Source organism: Eptatretus burgeri, chromosome 6, assembly GCF_056783735.1.
Source record: "Eptatretus burgeri isolate ZD-2024b chromosome 6, Ebu_testis_v1, whole genome shotgun sequence".
NCBI classification, from domain to species: domain Eukaryota; kingdom Metazoa; phylum Chordata; class Myxini; order Myxiniformes; family Myxinidae; genus Eptatretus; species Eptatretus burgeri.
In genome coordinates this window covers 96,239,299-96,255,462 of record NC_140966.1, presented here as the reverse complement: position 1 = coordinate 96,255,462, position 16,164 = coordinate 96,239,299, and the positions used below count along the sequence as shown (strand labels likewise).

Here is a 16,164-nt window from a genome sequence, read left to right as displayed (position 1 = left end):
TTGGGTAAAATTGGGGTTGCTGAAGTATTAAGTAGTCGTAGTCGGAGTTGTAGTCATTGTTGCGTACAGTATTCATGTATTTCTGAGATTAGACAAAACGGAAATTTTATGAGGATGCTTTTTAGCTTTTTGTTTGCACTGATAATGCAGATAATCTATAATAAATGTCAGTGTGTGGCAGTCCATCACCTCAATAACTCCAAAGCCATGAAACCTAATGGCCCCAAACTTTGCATGTATATGAAGAGAACTCCAAGATCGTGTATGAATGAAAATTGGGTGTTTGGGTCAACTTAAACATCCCTTTGGAAGATATTTAACGGCCTTGTTTAATTATTCTTTAAAAAGGTATCATCCTTGGTCAGTCCCCGTTAGCCCTCTGTCAGCTTGCTGGGATCCTTAATTTGACATTTTGTTCGGTCTGCTCAACAAAGCCTTGACTTGGAACAGGCCACAATGGTTTCTGAAAGATAAAGTCGAGTTATCTTCATACCTACGAATCGCTGGATTCAAGCAATGTCCGAATTGGGCAAATTAACTTTTTTTCTTTAATCAGTCGGAACTGCTGCAATGGTCAATTCAGCATTTTAAATTTTGAAATTCGGCTCAAGTGAAATGATTTTAGAGCTGATCGCATTTCAGCTGCAATGCTTATTTGTAAAAGTCCAGAGTTGTATTCACACACCATTTGATACTCCAGACAGTGGTTCTGTCCGGACAGTGGTTATCTCCAGATGTGTCTGGACGGTGTTTATTTGAGTGCTTGCTCGAGTGTTTTATATTGGAAGGCAGATCGATTCCAAAGTACTCGATTCCAACCATAAAATCAAATGGAATCGAGTAGTGAATCGGAATCAACATTGTTTCTGAGTAATTCCTACTTCCTAGAAATAAGAATATTTTTTCAGAGAAAAATTTTTTCGTCCCTGTTGGGCATGTTCCGGTTGGTTACACATGGCCTGGTAATGTATCAATTGAAAAGGAACACCCCCTATGGCATCCCGTTTGCAATATAGCAACAAAAGCAAATCACTTGCAAACTAAACATGCCCAAAGGGTGTGTTCCTTTTAAATGAATAGCAAGGCATTTGGAGTTTGCTGGTAAAATATGCCGATTGCTTTGCTGATGGACGGGTAGGCAATACATAGACTGATAAAGTTTTGAGAACATTTTGTTCAAAAGGTCCAGGGGTGCAGTTTGGAACTATTTCTGGAAGGTTAAGGAAGACAGTCCGAAAGTTGGATCCTCACTTTGTTCAATTGACATTGCCCATCACTGTAAGAAGTGCAATATGCGAAAACATACCACCAGAGAGAGTACCTAATTAGTAATGGTTGAGAATGCGGATTCAAAGACACCAAAGTCTGCAACAGCAACAAGTTCGCTTTCCAAATCGATGACTGAAAGCACTTTCGCCCCAGTAATGCTCCAGTAAGCTGCCTTCCCTTCCCCTCGCCTACCCTCTCACACTGCCTTCCCTTCCCCTCGCCTACCCTCTCACACTGCCTTCCCTTCCTCTCGCCTCCCCTCTCACACTGCCTTCCCTTCCCTTCGCCTCCCCTCTCACACTGCCTTCCCTTCCCCTCCGCTTTCTTCCCCTCCCCTCTCACACTGCCTTCCCTTCCCCTCCGCTTTCTTCCCCTCCCCTCTCTTCCCCTCCCACACTGTCTTGCCTTCCCTTCCCCTCTCACACTGCCTTCCCTTCCCTTCCCCTCCCCTCTCACACTGCCTTCCCTTCCCCTCCCACACTGCCTTCCCTTCGCCTCCCCTCTCACACTGCCTTCCCTTCCCTTCCCCTCCCCTCTCACACTGTCTTGCCTTCCCTTCACCTCCCCTCTCACACTGCCTTCCCTTCCCCTCCCCTCTCACACTGCCTTCCCTTCCCCTCCCCTCACACTGCCTTCCCTTCCTCTCCCCTCTCACACTGCCTTCCCTTCCCCTCCCTCTCACACTGCCTTCCCTCCTCTCCCCTCTCACACTGCCTTCCCTTCCCCTCCCCTCTCACACTGCCTTCCCCTCCCCTCTCACTGCCTTCCCCTCCCCTCCCCCACACTGCCTTCCCCTCCCACACTGCCTTCCCCTCCCCTCCCACACTGCCTTCCCCTCCCCTCCCACACTGCCTTCCCTTCCCTCCCCTCCCACACTGCCTTCCCTTCCCTCCCCTCTCACACTGCCTTCCCTTCCCCTCCCCTCTCACACTGCCTTCCCTTCCCCTCCCCTCTCACACTGCCTTCCCTTCCCCTCTCACACTGCCTTCCCTTCCCTCCCCTCTCACACTGCCTTCCCTTCCCCTCTCACACTGCCTTCCCTTCCCTCCCACACTGCCTTCCCTTCCCTCCCCTCTCACACTGCCTTCCCTTCCCCTCTCACACTGCCTTCCCTTCCCTCCCACACTGCCTTCCCTTCCCCTCCCCTCTCACACTGCCTTCCCTTCCCCTCCCCTCTCACACTGCCTTCCCTTCCCCTCCCCTCTCACACTGCCTTCCCTTCCCTCCCCTCTCACACTGCCTTCCCTTCCCCTCCCCTCTCACACTGCCTTCCCTTCCCCTCCCCTCTCACACTGCCTTCCCTTCCCCTCCCCTCTCACACTGCCTTCCCTTCCCCTCCCCTCTCACACTGCCTTCCCTTCTCCTCCCCTCACCTCCTTTTTCTCCACCCTCTCTCCTAGTCTTCCTGTCAGCAAAGCGACGGGTGGTATTTGCTGGTAATTAAATATTATTTATCAATAAAAATGAACATCAAGTATTGCACAGTGAAAATCTCAGCAAGGTTTGTGCTTTCAGCAATTTGGCATTCATGAGGCATCACGGTATTACAGGTGAACAAACTGGCCGAGAAATAAGTTTGCAACCAAAACAGTGACATTTTCTTTTAAAGAGTCCCATCGAAAGTCAACTGATTAGTGTGACTTTAGATCAAATAATTATTTGGTCGATTCATCGTTTCTACAAGCCATCGAGTGTGTTAAAGTCCGGTTCACAAATAACCAAGTTATTGTAATCTCGAAGAAAGACCCCCAACAATGTGGACCAACAAGGCAAGCGGCGAAAAATGGCAAAACGGCACACGAGGAAAAGGGAAGCATGCTTGATGGAAACACAGGTCGAGGGTAAGGAATTACAGCAAGGCCGGAGATGGGAAGTGTCGTCATAGCTACGCATGGCATACCTCGATCTCCGCAAGAATCTCGGTTTTACGACGACGCACGGTCGTCAGTTCCTCCTGCTCTTCTGAAGTCAAATCGTCTGGCATGGCTGAGTGAGAGAAACGAACAGTTATGATCATCCACAAAACTCGTGAACATACCCTCCATGTCAAGAGTCTGTAAGAAAGACGACGACAGGTCAGCAGCTTTGGTTACCAGCAGAAAGAGCGAACGTCTCAAGCAGAAGCATGACAAGTACTGCGTGAAACAGAAGGGTGACGTAGTGGCTACAGGATGGGCGTGGGAAACACGACCACTTAAACATCCTGCATCCCCGGACATTCATGATCGGCAATGTCCCCTTCCGCTTAACCCCACCGTCAACTCTCAGAAAGAACACTGTGGTCGCGTCCCAAACAGTGGCTTTTAGTGTTTACGAGACTGACCTCTACCACTGCTGCTGTCATCATCAAGTCTACAGCTAGCATTGCAGATCTTTGTCAAACTCTCACAAAACTCTTCCACCAGCCTCAATCTTGAATTTAAAAAAATTATTAGTGATAATAACAACACACCACCACCACCATCATAATCATCATAAATCAACTCATGTACCATGCTTTCTATCCTTGTACTCTGCATTGTGTTGGTGCTAAGCTACAATCCTGGTCAGGGCACCAATTTGGAATTTGTTCATAGTGACGTCGATAGATCGCCAAGTCTTCGCGAAAGATGCCACGGGATGTTTAACGTCCACCAACTGACGCCGGCAGATGGGACGCCCAGTTTAACGTCCATCCGAGGGACGGCACACACACTGATGAATCACCCCGTCTGTGAAACACCAGGATGATAATATATAAGTGGGTCAGGATTCAAACCCAGGCTAGACAGCTGAGAGGTGAGTGTGCATACCTCGAGGCCATCCTGCCAGCCTCCAGCATCACAAACAAGGTTTTCCACATTTAATTTCCTGTTGCTTGTCTGCAGGTAGACTCGTACATCAGCAAAACATCTCACCAGGAATGACACTGCCTTGCATCCATTTGGACACTAGCCCAGGGTAGCTTCACCTCCCTCTTCTCCTCCTGCGAAGCTTTGTCGGAACAGCACGCCTTTTTGGAAAAAATGGGAACAGCACGATTCCTCGACAGCCCCTCCCAGGCGCCAAGCTCATAACAGAAGCCATTTTTTATGGCCGGTGCTAGACCAAGGACGCAGCCGACTGCCTGGGCATCATTAAGCCGCATGTAATGCAGCGCCAAAAGGGAGGCAATTAAATGAGTGAATTAACTCTCCCCTCGATCACCCTGGAGCTACCAAACCACAACCAAGTCGCTCTTTCCTTCCCCCTCCCTCATTATATTTGGAATTTATTTTATGCACAACACACCCATTCCCTCACCTCACCAAGACCCCTCCCAAACTCAGCACCAATTTGGACACAAACTAAAAAAAAAAAATAAGTCTCATAATACTTTGTCCAACCTCAACGCACACAAGACTCTCTTCTCCCCAGCCCTGCAAGCACGGTGCCACCCGCTTGCCAGCACACAGCCAGTGGTCTGTGCCTCATTACAAGCTGAATGGTACTTCTGTGCAACGTCATGAAAACTGCATGCCAAGGCCGGGACTTTAACACACTCCAAAAACCCCTCGCGTGACAATTTAACTGATGTGCCAAGCCAAAAGTTACACAATTGAATAACACTGCCCTCCTTTGTGCACAGATTTGCATCGTCGACGCAAGTAAACAAAATGTAGCAAAGGACTGTACGTTTGGCATGATTATTGGGATGCCTAAACAGTTATCGAAAGAGAAAACTCAGTCGGATTCCCACCGTCTCACCCCACTCTCATCCTCTACCCCGCCTCAAAAGTGATGGCTCAAACAGCACGGCATAGCCAGATGTCCACAGGAACCATATGGACAAAGTGCGGCAACTGCAGGGACAGAAGGGCAGGGCTCAGAGCCTGGACATCTGCCAAATGGACAAGTATGGCTTAGAGGTAATGCTGCACGTGTGGAAAAATAAATCCATGAGAACTCCAAATACATCATTTCATAATTGGAAATGGGGGGTGGGAGGGTGAGGGGAGCATAAAAACAACAACAACAATTACCAAGAAGGGCTGGTGGTTTGAATTCTCTGAAATGTTCTCGCAACTATCGTGTAATAAACTGAAAAGGTCAGTCATGGACCAATGAAACTGGCATATTTATTTGCTTCTCTTTATACGTTCATTTAATCTGTTTAAATAGGTCTAGTGTTGGCTTAGTGGTTCGGGTGACTGGCTTGGGACCTTAGGGTCCTGAGTTCGAGCCCCGATGGCCGCTGAATTAACACCAGGTGGGGTCGACTCAGCCCGTCATCCTTCCGAGGTCGGCGAAATGAGTACCAGTGAACTGACAGAGGTGCACAGCATCAACGGGCACAGCTGCGCTTCCGAGAAATGATAGCTGCCACACGCAACAACATAACAGAATTGTTTAAATGAGTATGTGTTTGCCAAGTTTGTGAAGGGTGTCATGGAAAAGCTTGACATGAATGGTCACCTGGAATGTTTTTTTTTTTTTTAAACCTCCCAAAACCTACCTGTGCACACCCTGAGTAAAACCACCAGTTTTCAACTACTTCCATCCAGCGGTTTAGGAAAACAGTACATATGTCGAGGTCAAATAAAGTGCAACAGACACAGACACAGACACAGACACAGACACAGACACAGACACAGACACAGACACAGACACAGACACAGACACAGACACAGACACACAGACACACAGACACACAGACACACAGACACACAGACACACAGACACACAGACACACACACACACACACAGTACGATATCATTCCAAAATGATTCTGAAGATCATGCAACATTGTAATAAACACTTGATTAGGATTACATCAAAAATAAATAATAAAAGATGGACACCCTACATTTGAAAATTAATCACAGTCCAAACGTCGACCTTTCCACTGCGAAACATTGAGACTCATCAGGGCAAGTTTGGATTGAACAAAGCAGGAATTAATGACCAGGAGAGAGGGGGAGGGGGGACTGGCAGGAATAACAACCTGCAATAAGAGAGTTAGGTTCGATAGGGTTAATGGGGGTAATAAATATTGTGGGGAGTGATGGGTGGTGACATGAGATTGCGGTTGTACCGCCAGCTTGAAACCCTGGAGGGAGGAGTCCGATTGATAATTCCATAACATTTGTGCAACTGCCTTCCTGGAGCTGCTCAGACACTTTTGTGTCAAAATCAGATGTCAGTAAGGATTGAACAAAAATATATATCTAAATGTACATCAACAGCAACAGCAACAGGAACAGCATCAGCAACAACAACGTGTTATTGTATGCCTTTCATATCAAAGGAAACCAAAATTATCATGGTGGGTGAGTGATACCATAAGAGGAGGAGGGGGGGGGGATCAAAGGGGTTATATGGAGCAAAATAATATTCACAATCTGACAAATTAATTGGTGGAAATCTAGCAAACTTGGAATCAAAGCCTTCCAAAGTTCTGTGGCCTATGTATGTTCAAAGGCGATGAGGATGACATGTTGGCTTTGGCATTCCAGCTCGGATTGCGTCCAATTGTCAAACCATTGTGCACCCATAACGTCAATAAGTCATTCAAGGGCGTCGGGACGGTGGAAGATGAGTGTTCGTCGCCAAATCACCTTGTGCTTGGTTTAATGGCTAAACAAGTCGGGTCAAAATATAAACGCCTGCCAGTCTTCTGGAGGGAGTGTGCTTGCATTAATGGGACTTCAAATCAGTGCCGTTTCACCTTTCTAATGAGTCCAACATAATCCCTCTAACCGACAAACAACCTGCCAGCCGTACTTCCATATACAAGGCAAAATTCCCCCAAAACAAGCTTGCGCACACCGTCACCAATTACAAGCAAACATAACAAAATGTATTTGTCTGGAAAAACGAGAATCTGGGAAAAGAAGAACAAGGTCTCCATCCCTTGGGTGCAAGAGAAGATAATCCAAGTTTGTTGTGTGGTCCAATGGATGCAAAACCCAGCTGTGCACCTCCACTCCCACAGAGAGGTAAGGTAATGGAGAGCATGGCTCCGAGACGAGCAATCGCATCAACACAGAGCTAGCAAGAAAAAAAAAAATTAAATAACATGTCGAGACAAAGGCATCGTTCCAAGCAAATTCGACGTGGTGGTGATGATTATGCTCGGCAAACCTCCAGCTGCATGAAAATAAATTGCAAATTACATCACGGACATTGAGCTATCTGCGTGGGGGGGGGGGAGGAGAACAGCTGCTGCCAAGCTTGTCAAGGTTGAGGCCCATGATTTACCGAAGCTAGGATGGCCACGAAAGTCAACAGGCCATTAGGATACACACGCTCAAGAAGAAAAGGGTAGGAAACTGATATCGGGGCAGAGACGTGACTTAGTGCTACAGAAGTGTACAAACAAAACTGATTTATACTGCAGGTGTGGAAACAAATATAAATACAAACAAAGGCCAAAGGATTCAACGACAGAATGAAGGAAGCAGGAAGGGAAATTGTTGGGTTGTTGGGGGTAAGGGAGGCGGAGGAGGGGATGGTACTACTCCGTTCACAACCCCTTACAAGTCAAGGAAATAAACAAAAGTTTATGAGCAGGTAAGGACAACATGGCCACAAGAGCCAGCTGCCAAAAGCAATGGCTTTGCCAACCGACCTCAATCTCAGCATGAGCAATCGGTTGGTCGAAAGACCGAACTTCACCGGCAGAGATCAAACCCCGAGATGATGCAGGAATTTTGCTAATTGCCTGCACACCTCATGGTTGATCATCGAATGATCAAATACACACTGCCACAAATTAGCTATTCGTATGAAGAAAGCAGCTCGATTCAAAAATAAGATAAATTAAACATCTCCACCAGCAAAGGCGTCGTCGACCTCGCTTGCTCGTTCAATCCACGGTGCTGTGGATGTCGAAGAAAGAAATGACAATAAAACATTCATCAAAGCATCATTCAATTTTGACCTTGCATCCCTTTGACGTGAAAAGATACGCCGTTACACGACAGCTGCAACTTCAATGAATTCCCGACTCATTTCCATGGAGGCAGCAATGTTTTGAATTTGTGGGTCCCTGATTGATTGCAAATCACGGCGATCGCTTGCGTCTCACAGCCAACGATGGAACCCCAGCGGCAAGACATGGATGCACACACAGACAGAAATTGAGAAACCCGCCGAATATTGGTACATATATCAAAAAGTTATGGGTGGATTCGGATAGGTTGGGTGTCTGCAAAGGACAAATTTATTCTTCAGTCAAATGTTGAACCTGGCCAGCCCATTGGTGGAAGGACTAGGATCAAAATCGTTCTCCACCTGACTCCGGAAGACGTTGCATGCAGAACTAGAACGGCACCCTGTAGAGCACGTACCTCCGCCAGGCTGAACAGTTTACATCTTGTACACCACTGATAGGCCAGATCTGAAGCCGGACTCGAACCAAAATCTAATCAGCTTGGTTTTTACCGCTTAACCAGCCCATCTACCTAGTTATGTCATAACCAATACATGCAACTTTGAGAAATATCATGATTATACATATGTATATACATATAGCTTTCAGCCCCATCTCACAATGCTGAAGAATCACTGAAAAAGAAAAAAGAAAAAAAAATCTTCCATCAGGATCTTCACTAAAGTCGAATCGATAATTATTTGAAGGGCCACAATTATTCCTATGCTCTTGTGGAGTTGGCTGGGGTAAGTTTTTTTTGCCAAAGTTTTTCATGAACCAGCTGGCCAGGCCGGCTGTTCTACTAAGTAGCTCGGGAAGAAATTTATAAATTTGTCCATGGTGCCGGCGATAGCTCGTCGACTCTTCACGGAGGACGTGGGATCGTTAACATCCACCAACTAAGGCTGGCAGATATGATACCTAGCTTTAATGTCCATTCGAGGGACGGCACACACATTGATGAATCGCCCTGCGTGTGAAACACCGGCACGACAGTTTATAGCTGGGTCGGAATTCAAACGCAGGCGAGACAAGTGTGCATACCTCCAAGCTATCCTGTCAGTCTTGTTACCTCGGCCACCGAGGGTGAAGGAGGATACGTTTTCACCCCTTTCTGTTTGTTTGTGTGCAGGAGATCTCAAAAAAGTTGTGGACGGATCCAGAGGAAACTTGGTGGACAGGTTTTGGTGTGTCGCAAGGATGAATAGATTCAATTTTGGTGAATATCCGAATCCGGATACGAGAATTATTTAATTTTCAGTAATTCTTCACCATCGGGAGATCGGGCCACAAATGATATCGTACTGAATAGCATGACATTTCAAAAAAATGTAATGGGCCCGATATGTTCTTGGGGATCAGGGATTATGAGGTGATGGTATGCGCTCGACCGAGTGCCCTTCCAGTTTCATACGGCGATACGAAATGAAATCTCTTATTTCAGCAACATTGATCAGTTCTTGAAATTTGAGCGGTTTCTCTGGCGCCTTGCAATGATCGATCCATTATGCGTTACTAAAATCCAAATCAATGCTCAGGCTGCGTTTCGAGAATCCCTTTCAAAAAACCTTCTTACGCTGCTAAGATCTGGTATTACACCCAAAAGGGAATCACGGGAGACCCTCAAGAGGCAAGCAAGGACTTTCTCTACATGCGAGTTGAAGCTTGTTAACTTTAGATTTGGGTACCAAAGAGGAAAACCACATTACGTAGATGAATCGTCAGGAGGAAACAATCATTTCCTGGGTGGGGCACACCCTGGCATGACAAACCCTCTCACCATCTACTACATCTGAAGCATGAGTCAAGGAGGAAGACAGGAAGGATTTTTGTTCTTTTAATTAAACCCATTTCAGTGAGAGGGCTGGCAGTACATCTGAGATGAAAGTACGGTGACATTCGAGCTATCCAACCTGGGTTTGAATCTTGACCCAGGTATAAACTGTCACCTTGGTGTTTTGAAGGCAGGTCGATTCATCAATGTGTGTGCTTTCCCTCGGATGGACTCAAGCCGGATGCCCCGGCTGAACACGAATCGGAAGACAAATCTGCCGTTTTACCGTATTTTGGCTGTGAATTCAACACGATCGCACATGTGCCGAGGGGAACGAGACAATTATTTTACTCTTTCTGCCTGTCTGGCAATCAACCAAAACATAGAATCACTCCGAACAAGAAACCTGTTTGTTTTTTTTTTATAAAGGAAGTCAAAAGGGACACAAACAACAGGCACGAACAACTCATGTAATGTGTTATATCCAGTGCAGATTAAAAAAAAAAGTCTAGATCCCCCTTTAAAAATTTTCACCTTTTGTTACCTTGTTGCCTGGAATTAAATTACATTAAATCAATCAGACTTTTTTTTCCCCCCTTTATTTACACATCATAACCCACAACTTCCAAGTGAAAAGCAAATTCTACAAATTTCAGAAAATTAATTAAAAATACACAACTTGAATATTGTCGCAGTTTTGTAAATGGCACACAAAATAGAGCGATCCTAAGACAGTCATTTCATTAGTATGTGTTTAGAGAGTCCTTTCCATATGTCTAGTGGGTAAATGGGAAAGATGCGTTGCGTAGGGATTTGACTTGGGTCTTCAGTCTTCAATTATTTCTTTTATTTCATCCCTTTACTTCACCTCTTACACAAACCACGCAAGCACACATGCAGAAAAGTAACGATGCCAAGAATGCGAGAGGAGGCACAGAGAGGTTCATTTGCATACGCGTGCCAAAATCCAACTGCCGCCTCACGCGAGAACCTCGTTATGCTCACCACAATGTTACAACGCTCACCATAACCACTCCACACGTCTTCAAAAAATCCCCACAACCACTTACGTCCATTTCTTCACCACAAACGCTACAATTACGATCATCCCTCCAATCTCTTCGCCGCAATGCTTCTCTCACCTTGATAACTAAATCTGCTTATTAGCCGGTGCGCACTTGGCAGTTCCGCTCGGTTGCACCTGATACGGTAAGTAACGCAAGCACGCATCGAGGGCACGATTCCGCCGATAAGGCATTGTCAAATTATTAGCATTCGCGGTCAATTAGCGACCCGCCGCGACACAAATTTATTGGTGTGCAATGGCCTGCGATTCCCGATGAGTCAATTGAGAAACCACGTATATCTACCCCTTCATAGTGACCATGGATCCGCAACAATATCATGGTTGGATAAGTGTCCACCACCCTTATAATATCAATTGTAAATTAGCTCAGGTGTAACCAATCACCTTGAAAATCACACACCAAGTTAATTGGCCGCTACCTGTGTTAAATTAGAGTGATTATGATTATTTCAGAATAAAATCAGCTGTTCCTGAAGGTTTGCTCTGCTGGGTAGTGCATTTCACAGCAAAGACTAAACCCTGAGAAACAAGGAGATTTCAAAAGACCTCCGGGATAAAGTTATGGAAAGGCACAGACCAGGGGATGGGTATAAAAATATTTCTTGAAAAGGCTTTGAATATCCCTTGGAGCACAGTCAAGACAATCATTAAGAAGTGGAAGATGTATGGTACCACCAAGAACCTGTCTATATCAGGCCGTCCATCCAAAGTGGATGACCAAGCAAGGAGGACACTGATCAGAGAGGCCACCAAGAAGCCAACAGCAACTTTGAAAGAGCTACAGGACTTTATGGCAAAGACTTGTCATTGTGTGCATGTCAACAATATCCCAAGCACAACACAAGTCTGACCTGTACAGTAGGGTGGAAGAAGGAAGCCATTCCTCAAAAAAAAAAATCCCACCTTGAGTCCCGTTTGAGGTATGCAAAAAACCATTCCAGAGATTCTGAAGCCATGTGACAAAACGTTTTGTGGTTTCGCTGAAACCGAGATGCAAAACGTTACGTTTGGCGCAAACCCAACAAAGCACATCACCCAAAGAACACCATCCCAACTGTGAAGCATGGTTGTGGCAGCATCATGTTATGGGGATGTTTCTCATCAACAGAGACTGGAGCACTCGTCAGGATAGAAGTGAAAATGGATGGAACTAAATACAGAAAAATCCTAGGAGGAAAACCTGCTGACCACTTTTAAAAAGTTGAAATTGGGACGGAAGTTCACCTTTCAGCATGACAATGACCCGAAGCACATCGCCAAAGCTACACTGGAATGGTTAAGGAACAAAACGATAAATGTCCTTGAGTGACCCAGTCAGAACCCCGACCTAGATCCAATTGAAAATCTGTGGCATGACTTGAAGATTGCTGTCCATCAACGCTCCCCACGCAACTTGACTAAGCTTGAACAGTTTTGTACAGTGGAATGGGCAAATATTGCCCAATCAAGGTGTGCAAAGTTGGTGGAGACCTATCCCAACAGACTCACAGTTATAATTGCTGTTAAAAGGTGCTTCCACAAAGTATTATCTCAGGGGGGTGGACACTTATCTCACAAAGATATACTAGTTATGTATTTTTAATTAACTTTCTGAAATTTGTACAATTTGTTTTTCACTTGGAAGTTGTGGGTTACGATGTGTAAATAAAGGTGGAAAAGTCTGATTTAATGTAATTTAATTCCAGGCTAAAAGGCAACAAAAGGTGAAAATTCTGAAAGGGGGTGTCGACTTTCTTTACGCAATGTAGAGCGAGTGGTGTAAAAGACACTGGATAAAATGGCGGTAAAACCCTGAATTATTTCTTTATATGACTTACAAACTTTATCTATCTATAATTCCAGCAGTGTGTGTGTGTGTGTGTGTGTGTGTGTGTGTGTGTGTGTGTGTGTGTGTGTGTGTGTGTGTGTGTGTGTGTGTGTGTGTGTGTGTGTGTGTGTGTGTGTGTGTGTGTGTGTGTGTGTGTGTATGACCACTGTTTCTTGACAACCACTGGTCCTATCTAATTGAAACTTGCCAGGTATATTGCTGGGGACCTGAGTATGTGCTTTTTCAAGGTTTGATATTAATCAGACAAGTGCTTCCCAAGTTATGGCCATTTATTTACCAAACCAATGACAAGACACGTTGCTGCGTGTCTTGTCATTGGCGTGGCCGATTGTCTTTGTCTAGGCGTGGCCGATGGGGAAGAGATCCTCATCCGCGTTCCCCATTACGGGTTACAACGTATGGACTTCCGGATCGTGATGACTTACTATATTCGAATAATTTCTCAATTTCTTATGCGCATTTATAGATAAACACAATGCCCCAATCCAGTCGTCGTTTATGAGAACAAAGGAACGAAGGAACGGTGTGGTTGTTTGAAAGTTTTTTTTGTTGTTGTTTGCACGTACGGGCACTCGAGAGCGAAGGAATGGCTTGTGTGGTTGTTGTTTCTGGCACGCGGTTTGAAAGTTTTTTTTTTTTTTGCATGTACGGCCACGCACGTACGGGCATGCACTCGTTTTATTTAAATTGAATTATATACTTGAACACTTTGGAACACAAATCACCTTCATAACACTTCCACAAACCTCCAATTTTGCAGTACTTGAGCATATTTTATAGGGTAATGAATACTTGTTCATTTTTTCCCGGATTCCAAACCCGGATTTTTTAAACGATCTTTAAAATCATTATGGTATTCAAATTGAAGTATATACTTGAACACTGCATCTGGGGTAACGTGTTCTATGAACTCTCTAGTTACCCTCACCCGAGGAGAGGGTATTGCATTTGGGTGCATTTGTTTGTTTGTTTGTGTCAGCACAAAACTTCAGTGTTTTTCTCTGCAACCGCTTGTCGGATTTAGACAAAATTTTCACCACAGGAGCAAGTACTCATGTGGAATGTTTGACTGATAATTATGATGTCATTGGTCACGTTTAAAGACTTTTAAATAAAAAAAAGGGATACGTGCTGCTTCCTTGCTCGAGACTCAGCATTTGGAGGATAAAGCATGGATAAACTCCATTGGTTGGAATCCCACAAAGGGGGAGGAGGGTATATTTTTCCTTAATTGCCCCGATGGCTGCAGAGAGAGAGAGCAAAGCAATATCACAAAGATGGGGACACCAGTACCCAGAGTGCCCTGGGAAGTTGCGTCACTTCTTCCCAACATCAGCGGTTGTGTTTGTGAGAAAGCAGGTCCATTGTTCCCACATGTATATGCGTGTGTGCTATTTTGTTATTACTCTTTCACAAGCCTTAGATTTTGATTTGCTTCTGTTTTTTTTTTATGTTAAAGGCTCCCAGTCACAGACGACGGGTGTTCATCAAGGCTCGGCCTTAAATAAAAGAACTGCATGGTTAGAAAAGTGAAGAAAGAGAAAATAGTCATAATTTTTGAGGAAGTAAAAAGGAAGGAAGATTTGACGTACCATACTCTTTACAGAGTGTTGGTGCTACCAAGGTAGTTTCTTGACAAGGGTTATACTGGGTGGTTTTCCACTGCCTTCACAGCAATGATCGTCCGTCCTCTATCCTTTTAAATGCTGAGCGTCAAGGAAGGAAGCAGCACATACCATCTATAAAAAAGTCTTTGCGAAGACTTTGCCCGGGTCTACAAGCCTTAAACTAGTCATGGGAAACAAAAATACGTATAAATATTGTTGCGGTGATGGAAATGGACCCCCCAAGCATTCAGAAACATGAAGTAGTTCCCAGAATTAGTTTTTTCATTAATTTGTGTGCATAATAGATTTCCTACCTGGTGTCTAGAGGGATGGGAGAAAAGGTGTTGTGCTGGTTTAGCTAGGTCTTTCCCCTTCATCTAAACTTACATGCCATGCTCCATCCACCTTCACATCCAGTATTCCATGCTCTCACATTGAATCTTTAATTCCCAGTAACGTCTTGGCACTTTGGACTGTGATTCCCTGGAATGCCATGACACCCCCCCCCAAAAACACCAAAATCGGAACCAAATCCACAAGCCTCCGTTTTGGACCAAGTCCAACAGGGGCTAAGAAAAACACACAATTACATCAACCCACACTACAAATCTACACCTTCCTCTAAAATAGACTTCTTCATACAATTGTTGCTATCCCCATTTATGACAAAAATGTCAAAAAAAAACATTTTTTTGTGTTTGTGCAGAGAGAAAATAATAAAAAGGCCGATTTTTCCAATGGAATTTGTTTCCAGAGGTCTAGGAAGAAGCAAGCTTCATCAAAGTGACTTTAAAGCTCACTGATCACCCTTCACACACACGAATGGAGATGTGAGTGCACTTCATTGTTGATAAAATCAATCTCACGAGTCAAAAAGTTTGCAGCAAGTACGTGCCAAATTGAGTTTGTCCTGTAACGTTCGATGGCAAGCAATGCACAAAAACAACACCTACCGTTCAACATGAAGATGATATACCATTGATAAAGTAAATGTTTAAATAAAAAAATAAAAAAATTCATCCTTTTCATAAAAAAAACATTCGCCATTAAACACTATTTAAAGGAGATGAGTTGGTTGAGGAACGATGTTTGGGGAAAGTGAAGATTAACCACCACGCAAACTTTGAGCTGGGCACAATAACAACAAAACATGTGATGTTTTGCTGCATTCCATACAGTCAGTGTGCTTCCAGTGAGCCTTTAAAAACAGGAAGTATTTCGTCCAGTGGGCAAGTAAATTGAAAAGGTTTTTAATTTTTTTTTAAATCAACCTGAGAAACCGAGCTGGGATTAGGTGTATTTGCACGAGTTCGTGCATGCATTCTTATTAAGAAGAACAACTGCTCCTTTTGCATCTTCAGACACGTAGGGCTGTTGAGGCAGCTATTCCTTGGCTCCTTGTTGGGTAGCCACTGACACAGGACACAGGAATGGCTCATTCTGATGACCTCAGAAGGATGACCAGGTCGGGCGACTCAGCCTGTTATATTTTTCACAGCATGACAGGGGCCAAAACTCAAGACCCAAACGATCAAGGCAACCATCTTTATTGTTAAGCCAACACCAGGCTCCATCCTTATAATGAATTTCCTCAAAATGTGACCAAATTCATCGCTTTCCAGCCAAAGACTGTCTTTGGGCTCATTCCGTGTCATTTCAGCCAGAGGTTGCGGTGACCCCCTCAGATTTTTCTGAAAAAATTCTCA

The 16,164-nt window shown here is 44.7% G+C and overlaps 1 protein-coding gene across 7 annotated transcripts in view; it reads right to left on the bottom strand.

The window, feature by feature from the left end:
- LOC147025398 (cytohesin-3-like) overlaps positions 1–16,164 on the bottom strand; it is an 85,798-nt gene that overhangs the window by 49,594 nt on the left and 20,040 nt on the right. For 3 of the 7 annotated variants that reach the window (XM_085886361.1, XM_085886363.1, XM_085886365.1), the window contains one exon: positions 3,170–3,255. In XM_085886361.1, coding sequence (XP_085742487.1) covers positions 3,170–3,255 — 86 coding nt within the window. Of the gene's footprint in view, positions 1–3,169; positions 3,256–3,362; positions 3,543–3,592; positions 4,127–4,166; positions 4,545–4,995; positions 5,091–16,164 lie in introns of those variants that run through there. The other 4 variants (XM_085886364.1, XM_085886362.1, XM_085886359.1 and 1 more) reach the window with 4 other exon arrangements.